The 15,491-nt window shown below is 40.9% G+C and overlaps 1 protein-coding gene across 1 annotated transcript in view; it reads right to left on the minus strand.

The window, feature by feature from the left end:
* LOC124793741 (synaptic vesicular amine transporter) overlaps nucleotides 1-15,491 on the minus strand; it is a 781,226-nt gene that overhangs the window by 366,898 nt on the left and 398,837 nt on the right. Inside the window, exon 2 of the mRNA XM_047258044.1 lies at nucleotides 3,823-3,971. Coding sequence (XP_047114000.1) covers nucleotides 3,823-3,958 — 136 coding nt within the window. The 5' untranslated portion in view covers nucleotides 3,959-3,971. The remainder of the gene's footprint in view (nucleotides 1-3,822; nucleotides 3,972-15,491) is intronic.

Below are 15,491 nucleotides of genomic sequence, written 5' to 3' on the forward strand. Positions count from 1 at the left end.
TATCGATGTGTCGATCATGACGTTATGTGCCACTTGCAATGTCTTCCAATATTGGTCGTCGAAATGTATTATAGTAAGTTTGAAAGTGACAATTTGATTTTGAAAACGACAATACAAAAATTATTTCATTATTGTCTTCGTAATGATAATAATATGAATTATATTATTATTATTTGTTACCTTTGCAAATCTATAAAATAATTTTTATAATCCCACATTACCATTTGTTGTTGGCTGTGTAGTATCCGTTTGAGGTATCTAAAGTCAAATGTCTAATGCTTTAGTACAGCTCACTAAACAGTTCACTGAAGTTTAGTGGCACATACAGAATGGATTTTCCTTGCGTTTATTGTGGACTAGAAATAACCGAGAATAAATGTCAGTAGCTGATTTATGTCTGGGGTTCGTAATTTCAGAGAGTGGTAACGTGGAACCTGTAGGAATAGTTCAGTGGTCCCCCTAATGTGATGAATGTAATAACCGTAAATAACAATGTAACGTCACACTCCGCATTACGAAATGGCGAGGACAGATACCTATACACTGTTGTGCAGCTGCCTCTACCGATGTCGTTTTAAGCGTCATGCAATATTATATTTGCCCTTCGTGAACCACGCACGAGTTATTCATATTCTCTCGCTCGCTATACAGAAACTACTGTATTAGTCCTACAGAAAAAATGAACAGGACCATTTTGTACTGAAGTATGTTTTCGCTGGAGACAATGATTTTCGAGTTATTCGAGGAAAACGTACAAAACTGACCTTCAAACGCACCTTCAGCTTCACGCGCATCACTCAGTAGTTAAGATTTCTGGTATGTTGTTCATAGCATTCCCTTCTAACATTGTGCAAAAAATTCCGACTACACGAATTATTCCCGATATTCGACCTATTCTGATCCCTATTGATTGGGCTGTTACGCCACTCATATAGTTGACTACTTCGTTAATGTTATTAATTTAAACGTGATCGTAAAGTTAATGAAAAGAAAACCACATTTATAAACGTTACATTGAAACCAATAACGTTGAAAATTCTGTCCAGACTTAACCGTTAATAGTACAGTAGTTTGATAGTCAGAAGGCCTGGTGCATACAACGATGTAACTCTTAATTTTATGCTGTTAAAATACAACAAAATTGTTAGGTAAAATTTGCACTTTTTTCGACTTTATAGTTTGTAAGTGCTCAACTAAGTCGATGCGTAATAAGAGCACTCGATGAAGGTCGACTGTGGGAAATAACTAGAGCAGTCGCAAATTCTTTTACAGTTGTAGAAGGAGTGTAATGAACTACATACTAAAAGCTGTGAGGATGGGGCGTGAGTCGTGCTTGGGTAGCTCAGATGGTAGAGCACTTGCCCGCGAAAGGCAAAGGTCCCGAGATCGAGTCTTGGTCCGGCACACAGGTTTAATCTGCCAGGAAGTTTCATATCAACGCACACTTCGCTGCAGCGCGAAAATCTCATTCTCGCCTTCGTACGTTTTTCGTGAAAAACTCGAAAAATATGGTTTCTAGCTAAAGCGTTTCACGGTACAAAATTTATTTACATTATATTTGTTACAAAAAGGTCCTGTTCATTTTTCTGTAAGGCTACCAGTTTGGGCTTAACGAGTGAGAGAATTCTAAAAATCTCGCATGCAGCCAGATATAACATTGAGGGTTGGGTGAAGCGATAGCGGTAGGGGCAGGTGACTCGCCCCGTATATGAGAATGCAGACTCCCTCGGCGATTTTAATAGATGAAATGTTCGCGGGTTATCCAGACGAGTAGGAGGCTCGTCGAAACAATGCGACAACATGACGCCCTGGCTTGGCTGATAACCCAAAAAGTTTTCATCAATACATGTATATTGGGTGTACCAGAAATTTTGTGACAAACTTAGACAGGTTGGAGATGTTGGCTTGAGGAACAAATCGAGGATAGCGACCCGTGTCTGGAAACGTCATTCAGCGACGCTACAGAGCGTCTACCACTGCGCCTACCACTAGACTACCCCGTCGGCAACAAACGTGACTGTCTACGCTGAGGGACTGTGGGCGGAACCTCTAGCAGTATTGTTTGTTATCCAGTGATCGCTAGTGGGAGCTAGCTGTTGAATAGAAAGACCTTGCCTCCTATTAATGTGCTGCTCTGTTCCCTTGGTGGATGACTGTTTTGTAGATGAGTTTCTATCTGCAGTTTATTTTCTCAGATATACGGAAAAACACTGGAGATTTTAGAGGGCTTCAGGCACCAAACTGTGGATGAAAATCCGTCTCTGAAACGGTCATCCACTGCAGCAACAGAGCATCACATTCATAGGAAACAGGGCCTTTCTACACAACACCTAATTCCCTCTTCTCCACTGCCTATTGTGGCATTCAGTCGCAATCACTGAAAAACAACATTGCGAGATGTCCCACCTACAGTGCTTCAGCGTACAGAAACACGTTTAGTACACTACTGGCGATTAAAAATGTTACACCACGAAGATGACGTTCTAAAGACGCGAAATTTAACCGACAGAAAGAAGATGCTGTGATATGCAAATGATTAGCTTTTCAGAGCATTCACACAAGGTTGGCGCCGGTGGCGACACCTACAACGTGCTGACATGAGGAAAGTTTCCAACCGATTTCTCATACGCAAACAGCAGTTGACCAACGTTGCCTGGTGAAACGTTGTTGTGATGCATTGCGTAAGGAGGAAAAATGCGTACCATCACGTTTCCGACTTTGATAAAGGTCGGATTGTAGCCTATCGCGATTGCGGTTTATCGTACCGCGACATTGCTGCTCGCGTTGGTCGAGATCCAATGACTGTTAGCAAATAATGCACGACCGCATGTTGCAGGTCCTGTACGGGCCTTTCTGGATACAGAAAATAATCGACTACTGCCCTGGTCAGCACTTTCTCCTGATCTCTCACCAATTGAAAGCTTCTGGTCAATTGTGGCCGAGCAACTGGCTCGTCACAATACGCCAGTCACTACTCTTGATGAACTGTGGTATCGTGTTGAAGCTACACGCGCAGCTGTACCTGTACACGCCATCCAAGCTCTGTTTGACTCAATGCCCAGGCGCATCAAGGCCGTTATTACGGCCAGACGTGGTTGTTCTGGGTACTGATTTCTCAGGATCTATCCACCCAAATTGCGTGAAAATGTAATCACGTGTCTGTTCTAGCATAATATATTTGTCCAATGAATACCCGTTTATCATCTGCATTTCTTCTTGATGTAGCAATTTTAATGTCCAGTAATGTATAACTCACGAAACAGTCCACTGATGTTTAGTGGCACATGTAGAATGGATTATCCTGGCGTTTATTGCACACTAGAGATAATCGAGAATAAATGTCAGTTGCTCATTTATGTCTGGGGTTTGTAATTTCAGAGAGTGGTACCGTGGACCGTATAGGAATAGTTCAGTGGTCCCTCTCATGTGATTAATGTAATAAGCGGAAATAACAATTTAACGTCACAGTCCGCATTACGAAATGGCGAGGACAGATACCTATACACTGTTGTGCAGCTGCCTCTACCGATGTCGTTTTAAGCGTCATGCAGATGGGTAGCCTAGTGGCAGACGCCGGTGTCTGTGACTTCGACGCCCCGTAGGGTCTTTGGATAAAGACTGTGGATTCAATTCCTATGCTACATTCGTTACTCAAGACCCCCTCTACAACACCTCAAAGTAAGTCGCAGCATTTGTAGGACAACCTGTATGTTTCACGGTGATTTCCCCTTCACACTTCCCTGCACCCCATGTGGGAAAGATACTTAATGACTACGGGGTCTAGGCGGTGGTAGAACCACAAGAGAGTGTGGGTGTACTGACCGACGGTGGTGAGCAGCATGTTGTCGAGCAGGAGAGCTATGGCGACGATGACGAGCACCAGCTTGCGCGACTCCCGGCAGCGCTGCAGCAGCCCGTTGAGGCGCGTGCCACCCACGCAGTCCTGGACCACCGTCATCCTGTCCCCGGCCCTGCAACATATACACATACTGCGCTGTAGTCTACTGTACTTTCTATAGAAAGCAGAGGCGTGTGAGCATCTAGAATGGAAGAAACTGATTAGGTACACTGAGGCGACAAAATCTATGGGACAGCGATATGCATATGTATAGACAGTGGTACTACAACGTATAGAAAGGCAGCTCATTGGGGGAGCAGTCATTTGTTCTCAGGTCATTTATGTGGAAAGGTTAACGACGTGATCACGGGCTCACGAAGGAAATTAACAGATTTTGAACGCGGAATGGTAGTTGAAGACGCATGGGACATTCCATTTCGGAAATGGTTAGCCAATTCAATATTCTGAGATCCAGAGTGTCAAGAATGTGATGAGAATGCCAGATTTCAGGCATTACGTCTCACCAAGGACAACGCAGTGGCCGCCGGTCTTCACTTAATGACCGACAGCAGCCGCGTTTGCGTAGTGTTGTCAGTGCTGAGAGACAAGCAACAGTGTTTGAAATAACGACACAAATTAATGTTGGACGTACGATGAATGTATGCGTTAGGATAATGCGGTGAAATCTCGCATTAATAGGCTATGGCAGAGGGCGACCGACATGAGTGCCTTTCCTAACAGCATGACCTCGCCTGCAAAGGCTCTCCTGGGGTCGTTTTCACGTTGGTTAGACGGAGTCCCGATAGCAGTCGGTAAGAGCTAATGGTAGGTTTCGAGAGTGGTACAGAGCCCACGAATCCATGAATCCATGTTCTCAACAAGACACTGTGTGAGCTGGTGCTGACTCCACAATGGTGTCGTCTGACTTCACATGGAACGGACTGGTTCTTCTGGTCCAACTGAACCGATCGTTGACTGGAAATGGTTATGTTCGGCTGCATGGAGACCATTTGCTGCCATTCATGGACTTCATGTGGCCTAACAACGATGGGTTTTTTATGGATGACGGGGCGCCAAGTCACCAGGCCATACAATCCTTCGCAGGTAGTTTGAAGAACATAATTTGGTCACACAGATCGCCCGACATGAATCCCATTGAACATTTATGGGACATAATCGAGAGGTCAGCTAGTGCACAAAATCCTGCGCCGACAACACTTTCCCAATTATGGGCGGCGATAGACGGAGCATGGCTCAATATTTCTGCAAGAGACTTCCAGTGACTTGTTGAGATCATGCCACACATGATGCACTACGACGGGCAAATGAAGGTCCGACACGGTATCAGGAGGTAACCCATGACTTTTTTCAGCTCAGTGTGTGCTTCTTCCTCACAGTAGTTTACACAGTTTTTTTTATACCGATATGAATTACTACCTATTACACAGTTTGTATTTACAGTTATTGAACATAAAAAATCTAATCCTTTTAGTGCTTAAAATTTTCATCAATGGAATGTAAGCGCAATGGGAGAGATAGCGGAATTTGTGTACTTCAAATCTTTATGTACTGTGTCACGAGATGTGGGCATAGGACACTGTCTGTGGTGATTCGTATGTTAGACAGGGGCGCAAAACGTGGCAGGCGTCCCGATGTCTCCCGAGAACATTGGACTACTTGTCGAAACTAACTCTGAGCCTGTCATTCCTAGGCATCAGATTTAAGACAACAAAGCGGTATTTCCATTTGCCTCAGAGAGCACTATCCGCTTTGCTTTGAACGCTTCGTAGATAAGTATGTAACTGAATCTCAGTTTGAAAGAAAAGTTTCAACAATGATAAATATGACAGAATGTAAGATTACGTAGAATTTACAGTTTATTGGAGCAAAAAACAGGTTGTGGTTATCTAATTCTTCCGTCACTTCCTTTCTCCCACTGGTGACACATCATCAGGCATGCGAGATAAGCATACAGTTTATAGAAGTAATGTAAGATTTAAGTTATTTCGCGAGTTTGCTGGAACGAGCCAGCTGATGTAGTATCGAGTTGATACGAAACTCTCCTAAATGTTCAAGAACGAGCCTGAGGGTATAGCAAACAAGGCACGAAAAGCATTGCATCCTTCAACAAAAATCAGTCAGCCAGTGTCAATGACCAGTTTAAATTAGAACGGAAAGATTATGAAACTGTACTTTAGAAGCCCAATACAGCGCGTTAGTGCAAGATATGATGTTCATACCTGCTACAGATGCTGGTTCATCTCTAAACTGCTGGTGCAGGATGAGGTTAAAAATGTGTGTACAATGAAGACATATTTCAGCGGATGAAGAAGACATTTATGGCAGTTCCTCACAACGGACAATACCAGTTAATAGAACATGTGACAAGAACGCAGGAACAGTTAATATAGAAGGGAAAAAATACAACTGATATGCTTCACAGGGGGCATAATATATGCTAACGGAAGTTTGGATTACCTACAAGAATTGCTGAAAGAGATCGAATACTACTTACAGAATCGCTTTATTTTCATGAATGATAATCAATGACGAGCGGAAAATGATGCATAACAGTAGAAACCAAAATGTCGACGCTGTAAGCAGCAAAACTGAAGAAGGCAATAAAGAAATTGAAGAATTTTGCTTTATCAGAACTATCAGATTAATGCAGGCTAAGAATGTTCGCTGCAGCTGAAAGGGTGCTACTGTTGTCTAATACTGACAGATGAGTAGATAGAGGAATGTCTGGAACAGTACGTTTGGAACAGACTATTGTGATACTGAAACGGCGTTATTGCGACCACGAGTAGAAATAACCGGAATTACAGAAAATATAGTGCTACAGGAGGATGTCAAAATTATATGAGCGAGTGAGTACAACTGAAAAGTATTAGGAAGAACAGGATTGGAAAAAATGTCAATGGAAAACCCTTTATAAGGAGAACTTTGACCTGACACATCACTTATAATTCAGAGTGGGAATCAGCAGTATGTGAGGAAAAATATTTTGATAGACAATGACTGGAATATCTGAATAAGTTAATCTAATATGTTCTCATGCGAAGATGAAAAAAGAGGTACAAGGTGGAAAGAAAGAATTCCATCGCGTTAATGAAGCAACATAGTTCTTTTGCGAAAAGGGTAAACAAAAGTAAATGAACTTTAGCACGTGATGAGTCAATAGGTGCAGAAAATAGTTGGGCAGGAGTAAAAAAAAAAAAATTAATTGAACACAAGGTTTGTTATGGGAACTTCCAGAGACATGTGATAATAGACAACTTAAAACGCGTATCTGTGCTTCGCTACCGCCGTCTGCATTTCTTTACCGAAACAGTTTTATTTTTTCCTTGAGCCAATCTATTTTTTTCTTTCTTACATCAGTCTGTCACAGTCAAAGTTTCGGGGAATGCAACGTAGTTGGAAACTAAAGACCATTTACGTTGCAACGTTCTGATTTATAAGACGCAAAACAGAGATGGGTTTACCGAAAATAAAAGCTTTCGAAACATTTTTTCCAAACATCTAATTATTTTTCGTTGCCTGTTTCAATTTTCTCTTTCATAAATCTTTTGACAGGGTCACAGATTATTGCAGCAAGTGCTTTGGTTTCCCCGATACATGGAAATTCTTTGAAGCTAGTGGACAAACTGTTATGAATTTTTCATAAGACTTCACAAGAGCCAAAGTTAAAAGTGTTTCTCGAGCAGCGTAATAGCGGCGAATAAGAAGTTGTGCAGAATACAAGAACAGTAATCAGGAATACGGGCCACGTCTTGATCGCTTACCACGCTACGAAAGTGGGGGCCGTGAAGGAATTCAAATGGCATTTCTCGGAGCTAGGGATTGCGTTTCGCAAGCTACATCAATATTTCATACATTCTCGTTTTTCCTTCTTCTAATACTACCAATCTCCGGGCTGAAAGAAACTGATTGTGTCTCCGTTTCTGATTGATCGGCACTGCCTTTGCAGTGCCTTGATCGTTAGGGTAGCCGTTCTCCCTACTACGATATGTACTGCCTTCTAAACTGAAAGAGAGCTTTTGTGCACTTTCTTTTCCTGATCAATCCTGCTTTCACCCGAGGCGACCCTGGGACAACATTTATTAGTCCTTAGCAAAAGGGGTAATTTATTTGTTATAATAGATTATTCACTGTAACACGTTGGTTGGTGTCTCAGCAACTCCATTGACATTCTAGACCACAATATCCAACCTTACACTGCGTTTACAAAAATCACACAGTCCATTTCTTAAATTAATTTCAGAAGTAAAATATACCTCCTACAAGGGAAGTGCTTTGTTAAACGTTTTTGCGTTCAGCCCTTCTTGCCTCCCAGACGAATGATGGAATAATTTTTAGTTACAACTGCTGTTAATATGGTAAATCGTTTTTTACTTTCTCCCGTTTCCTCCTCAGACAAAAAGAATAGAAGTTGCAGAGGCGTTGTTAAAACCACAACTTGGCGTTTCATATTTCTACTTGTTTAACTAATCGAAAGCAGCAAATTCACTCATTTTTGCTTTAATTTTAAATGATAATGGGTGTTAAAAATGCCACAAACGAGAAGATCTCAATCGTGATCTGTTCTGATTTAGTTTCACCATATTAACCTGTCGGTCTTCAGATCTGACGCCCTATTATATGGGGAAATCACTAGTTTTAACACGCAAAACCCGATTCTGAGCCTAGTGTGTGATTAAGTAGCGGTTCCAGGGGTAATGGGTAGTTGCTGGAAATGGTAGGCGAAACATGATAAATGTTAGACGTAACGCTGGCGAGTAGGACACGTCAGCGCATATCTAGATAAGCTAGGGCCATAGCACCTTACCACGTATAGATTAATGTGACGAATTTTCTGCACATTATAATTTTTTATCTTTGGAATCGTCCTCTTTTTCCATCCATATATTACCGCATTGGCAAAAACTGCAAAATCTTCGTATTAATACAACCCTAAATATTTTGTCAATTAAAAAGAAACTGTTTCATTACTGGGACAAGTGGGGCAATATGATGAAAACGAACACATTTTCTATTCTCAAAAATTATAAAACAGTATGTTAATTGATCATTGTTATGCACTTCTTATTCAGTAGTATGTGCTGAACTGTAACTCAATATCACTGTTTTTCATTAACAACAACGCCACTTAAATTTTCGTCCCTGGGTCTTTAAGCAGTTCTCGTGCCACCTTCTATGGGATTTTCAACAGTCTGTAGTATACCGTGTTCTGGAGGAGAGCTCATCATAAGCAAGTCGCTTTGAATATTTTTCTCGTTTTCTTCATTATCAATTAACACCTGTTTTTTTTTTATTTCCTTGCCTACCAGTTTAAAATCAAAAATATCTTGGCTCTGTTCTGACTTAATGGGAGAAGCGTTTGTCGAAGGTCCTGATTCTTCATTTTGCTCTATCTGATTTTCGACAGTTTCTGCGAATTGATCTTTAGATGTTGTATTCTGAGCTGGAGAATTTTCAATTTCGTCATGGTCCGTAACAAGAAGACGGTCTGCAGTTCCCGCCATAGAAAAATCATCTTCTCTAAACACAAGGGTTCTATGAGATTGAATCTCATATTTTTTAAACCATTAACCACAATGGCGATTATAGAAGTGCTCATGGATGATGCCGTCAACTTGCCAAATTTGTTTTTGGTGAGGGATTAACAAAAGTAAGACGCCAATAAATAAGGACTGTATATTGTCTAAGGCACTCATGTACAGCAAACAATAACTAAATATCTTAACTGTTACCCCCTAAAAGTTTACGTAGAGTCCGTTGAAATTTATAACCCGTCTGTCAATGTAGAAGACAAATATCTACCACGCACTGAACATCCGACAGCGGCTTCACTTAACAAGTTATCAGTGTCTCACAGCGTTCCAGTTGGTTTCAGTTAAAAATATTATCTATTCAGTCCCCTCTACAACTCATAGGAGATTTTAAGGGAAATTTTAGAGCACCCTGTAGCTTGTTTTCAAGACTGTCCATTCCGTTCAATTGAACGTCCAAGTCTTTCTGTCTCTGATAGAATTACGTCATCACTAAATCTCGAAAACTTCATTTCTTCTCCCTTAACATACATTCACTTTCCATATTTCTTCTTAGTTCCTCCACAGATTGCTCAGTACACAGATTGAATTATATTGAGGATAGTCTGCAACATTGTCACACTTCATTCTTAACCACTGATTCACTCTATATCCTAAGAGAAATCATACGGTCAGTGTTTCCTCGCGTGCTATAGATTTCTCCAGAACCCAAACTGATCTTCGCTGAAGTTGACTTCTATCAGCTTTCCCATTATTTTGTAACTGTGTCAGTATTTTGCAACTATGCCTTATTAATCTGATAGTTCGGTGATATTCACATCTCTCAGCATATACCTTTCTTTGTATTTGGATTGAATCTAAGGGTATTTTGTCTGTCTTGTGTTTCTTTCATATGAAGTGGAATATTTCAATAATTCTGAGTGAATGTAGTCTACTACAGAGTTCTTTATTCGACTTACATTTTTGAATGCTCTATCAGTTTCTTCTCTTTCATCTACAACCTCTTCGTTTTTATTACAATGTCTTGAAGTCAGTTATCCTTGTACATTTCTTCAATATATTCCATCCACGTTCCAATTTCCCCCTCGTCGCTTGGTTCTGGCTTGCATGTGATTACTTATTATGGACAGACTTGCTTCTCTTTTCTCCAAATGTCTCTTTAATTTTGCCATAAGCGCCACCTTTCTTCTCAGTAGGTATGTATGTTTCTAAATCTTTGATTTGTCCCCCAGTCACTCCTGCACAACCATTCTCATTCTCCATTTTCTACCAATCTTATTTTTTAGTCGTCTGTATTCCCTTTTGTCTGTTTCATATACTGAGTTTTTTATTTTCTCCCTTGGTCAGCTGCATTCGGTATCTCGCGTGTTGCACAAGGATTTCCACTGAGTCTTGCATTTTTGCCTATTTGATCCTCTGCTGCCGTCACTATCTGGACTCTCTCGAAAGTAACCATTCCTCTTACATTGTATTAATAGCTAGCGATTAATGTTCTCTTTGAAATCCTTGCCAATATCCGGTACTGTCAATATATCCAGGTCCCATCCCCTTAATTTGCTGTCATTTTGCAGTTTCATATCAGCACTACATAATCAGCAAATTATGCTCAGAGTCGACATCTGCCTCTGCAAATATTTTGAAGCCTAAAATTTGGCTTAGAAATCTCTTACTTACCATTGTGTAATATCTCTTAATCTTTTCGGAGCCGCGCGGGGTTGCCGTCGGAGGTTCGAGTCCACCCTCGGACAAGGGTGTGTCGTCCTTAGCGTAAGTTAGTTTAAGTTAGATTAAGTAGTGTGTAAGCTTAGGTACCGATGACCTCAGCAGTTTGGTCCCACAAGACCTTACCACAAATTTCCACTTTAATATTTTCGGTGTCTCCAGGATTCTTTCATACATACAATCTGCCTTCGTTATTTTTAAACCAAGAGTTAGCAATGATTAAATTGAGCCATGTGCAAATTTTGGTAAGGCGGTTTTGCTTTGCATTCCTATCCCCCAATCGATGTTCTCGTGCTATTTTCCCTCCTCCTTCTTTTCCTAGTATCGAATTCCGGTCTCTCACTGCAATTAAATTTTCGTTTGCCTTAACTATCTGAATAATGTCTTTTATCCAATCGTACATTCTTCTGAGTCACATTTTCATTTACTCATTGTGATGCACGAGCGAAATGCATATTTGGAAGTCTTCGATATTGGTGGGTATCGATTACGTCATTTGTAAAAAAATAATAATAACTTTGTGTAAATTGATTTCCATGTAACCGGCATACTCTGTCAGCCACTGCTTTTATTTGACGCGATTGGTCCATTTTGGAATCAGTTAATTAACAATAAAAATACATTCTCTAATTTTACAAAGTTACGAGGTCCGATCTGTCGCGAAATTAAAATCACAGTCCCAATCAGATGAAGTTTTGCGCAGATGTGTTGTTCAGTGTCTCCAGCATGTCCGTCGATCGGATTATGTCGCACTTTTCAGGTATGGGCGCACAAGTGAGCGCGTAAAGATGCCAAGAAATTCCTAGAACAATTGTGTCTTCCCCCTAATATGAAGCGCGCGCTGTCATTTGATTTCTTCTTGTTGAGTGATTCCGCCTGAATTCATGCAGCCCGTATACAGTAACGACACTGTCATGCGTGACAGAAAAGTGCGGTAATGGTACAGGAACTCTGAAGCACAACATATCGACGATCATTACGCAGAGGCCAGGGAAGGAAGGGTGTGTCAACCGATGATCTTCTTCAGCCAGTGATTCAAGCAATTCGAGAAAATAGTCTACGAATGGCAAATCAGAACAAGAAAAGAGGAATGCTGTCATCAGGCATTATCGTTCTTCATGACAATGTTCAATTGCACACTGCAGCTGCATGAATGACTATCTCGTACCGTTTTATGTCGGAAGTGTTTGAGCAACCCACCACACAGCCCATTTCACCTCTTTGCTCACTTGAACCGGACAGCGTTTTGGCGCAGAGAACGAGCTGCAGACCAGCGTAGAGAATTGGCGGAAATCACAGGCGGCTGCCTTCTATGACGAGGGTATTGGAAAGTTGGAATCATGTTACGAGACATGTTTGAGTCGGAGCAGTGACTATGTAACGAAGTAGCTGGAAGGTGTAGCTAAATGTTGTAAATAAAACATTTTTGGTTTTTAATGTGGTCTCCATTTCGTAAATTAGCGGACATCGTAAAAAAATAGTCCTCGTAATCACAATAAGGTTCTCACTAAATTTTGTAATATTTACGAGATATCTTGTGTATAGGAAATTTATTATGTATATTCTTAGACTCCTCGCTTACTATTTTAACGTGACTGTTCTTCATCCTTGCGCTTGGCGGAAAGAGATGTGGTAGTGGTGTCTCTTGCGAAGTCGGATGTGAGAGACAAGTTTGCGCTGTTTTACTTCCATTGTGAAACAGTATGCTTGTTCGCTATGAAAAATTAAGAAGACAAAACTCATTGGAATTCTTATTTTTTGGAAGTAGCAGCTACCTTCAAAATGCAAATTAAATTTTTAAAGTAATACTTCGTATAGGAAAACTTCTGACAACACTATTATACCTCGAAGAAGACAACGAAGTCAGCACAAAACCAGCTAAGTACCAGCTCTATAATTTATCGTTGTGGACAGGACTACTTTCAGTTTTACTTCATCTTTATGTATATAAATTCAGCCTGCGTATGTTTGTGCTCGCAAAACTCGAAAGTAGGCGGTCGTTTGACTTGAAATTTAGTCACACCGTTGCATTCAAATACGTGCGTGATTTTGTATACCAATTTTTCAAATATATATAATGTGAAAATAAAAATGTAACATATAATGGGGAAACACTGTTACCAAAAATCCTGAAAAGTTCTGGAGCTAGTTACTTCAAACAGACTAGGCTACATATTATAATACATATAATATATGAATATACGAGGACTATTGGGAAGCTAAAGAACGAGCGCTCGCGAAGTGGAAATCACAGTAAGAACCAAAACTGTTTTATTTGCAATAGTTAGCTACACCTTCCAGCTAGTCCTCTCCATAGGCGCCACTCCAACCTAGATACCTACCGTAGCGTTGTACCAGCTTTCTAGTACCCTCGTCGTAGAAGGCAATCTCCTGTGCTTTCCGGCAATTTTCTGTGACGAATTGCAGCTCATTGCCTGTGTCAAAATGCTGTCGCGATAGACAGCGGTTCATTTGAACACAGATGAAAATCAGAGGGCGTCTTCATTGCCCCTGCAGAGTGCGGTCGAGAATTATCATAAAGAAGGAAATGCGTGATAGTCACGTTACGCGCTGTTGCATGAAATCAGGCGAAATCTCCCGGCAGATGCCCGTACTTGGTGGGAGAAACTACTTTCTATGCATCTTTATGCACTCACTGTGCGCTCAGAACCGAGAAGACCAACATGACGCTGTCTATGGGCACACTAGATACACTGCCAAACATATCTGTGCAAAGCTCCATCTGATTTTCACTCATTGTATCTTTTCATGACATATCGTTTCTTACTTTCTGAACTGGAGGTATATTGTTACCAAAAATCTCGGAACGTGCTTGATAGATTTACTTAAAATTATTCACGATACTCTAAGGAAAATTCACCCAGGTAGTAGGCTCTACATTTTTATTTGCAATTTCTCACCATAGGGCTTAATAACACTGCTTGTATCCAGGGCTGAAGTACTGTCATTTCCAACATTTCTATACAACGCGTCATCCGTAGTCCCTCGTTAGTCGTTGTATTGTACCAGGCCGTGAAATAAGGCAGTACCATTGTCGATCTTCACCAAGTTGGAAATGAGGGCAGTGATTCGCTTTTTGTTCGCAGGGAGTGTTAAGCCTACGGAAATTATTCGTCGAATGCAAGTGCAGTATGGTGACAGCTGTTTATCACCAAACAGCATCTACGAATGGATTGAACGCTTCATACAGGGAAGAATTTCTCTGTGTTACGAGGAAAATGCGGGCAGGCCATCGATGTCAACAACTGAGGACAATTGGGAAGTTTCTGAGGTTATGGTGATGGTAAACAGACGAATCACAGAGGACGAAATCGCCAGTACTTTACATATCATTCATGGTTCAGCGTATTCCATCTTACACAATAGGTTAAATTCTCGGAAAGTGTGTGGAAGGTGGACACCGAAGGAACTGTCAGCGTAGCATAAGGCTCAAAGGATGGACATCTCTCGTAAACATGTGGTCCGTTATTATCGCGAGGCAGATGGATTTTTGGAGCAAATCGTTACTATAGACAAAGCGTGGGTGCATCATCACGAACGAGAAAGTAAAGCTGCGGGCATGGTTTTGGAACACCCTTCATCTTCAGAAGTTAAGAAATTTAAACCTCAACCATCTGCTGGTAAGATTATGCTGACACTATTCTGGGACATGGAAGGTGTGGTATCCGTTCGTTTCACCCCGACAGGCGAAACTTGGAACAGTGAAAACTATTGTGACGTGTTGGGAACTAAACCCAAACCCGCAATCAGATCCAAACGTCGCAGAAAACTGCGAAAAGGTGTCATCCTGGAGCATGACAACGCTCGGTCACATTCTGCTAAACGGACGGCCGAAACAATAAAAGAGCTGGGATTCGAATTGCTGGAGCACCAACCATACAGTCCAGACCTGGCTCCAAGCGATTTCCATATGTTTGGACCACTGGAGGAAGCGCTCAGGGGAAGAAGATTTGCAACCAATGCAGAAGTCATCAATGCTATGCAAAATTGGTTACAGGCTGAACCAAAAAACTTTTTTTTTCCGTTGGAATAAAAAAAAAAAAACTGTCAAACGCTGGGCAAAGCGCGTTGAAGTGCAGGAATGTTATGCAGAAAAATAGTGTACGTTTCAGTTTTCTATCATTAGAATAAATATTACTTTTCTCAAAAGTGCCTATACTTTTTGACTCCCTCTCGTACATGTAATAATGTAATATATAAAGGGGAATAATTATAATAAAAACCCTCAAAATGTGCTTGACCGATAACTTCAAATTTTTACACGTTACTCTAATAAATGATTGAAGGAACACAGGCTATATATTTATATGTATTACATAGATTTATTTAAAATATATAATAGTGAAATGTTGTTATTA

This window comes from Schistocerca piceifrons, chromosome 1 (genome assembly GCF_021461385.2).
Source record: "Schistocerca piceifrons isolate TAMUIC-IGC-003096 chromosome 1, iqSchPice1.1, whole genome shotgun sequence".
Lineage (NCBI taxonomy): Eukaryota > Metazoa > Arthropoda > Insecta > Orthoptera > Acrididae > Schistocerca > Schistocerca piceifrons.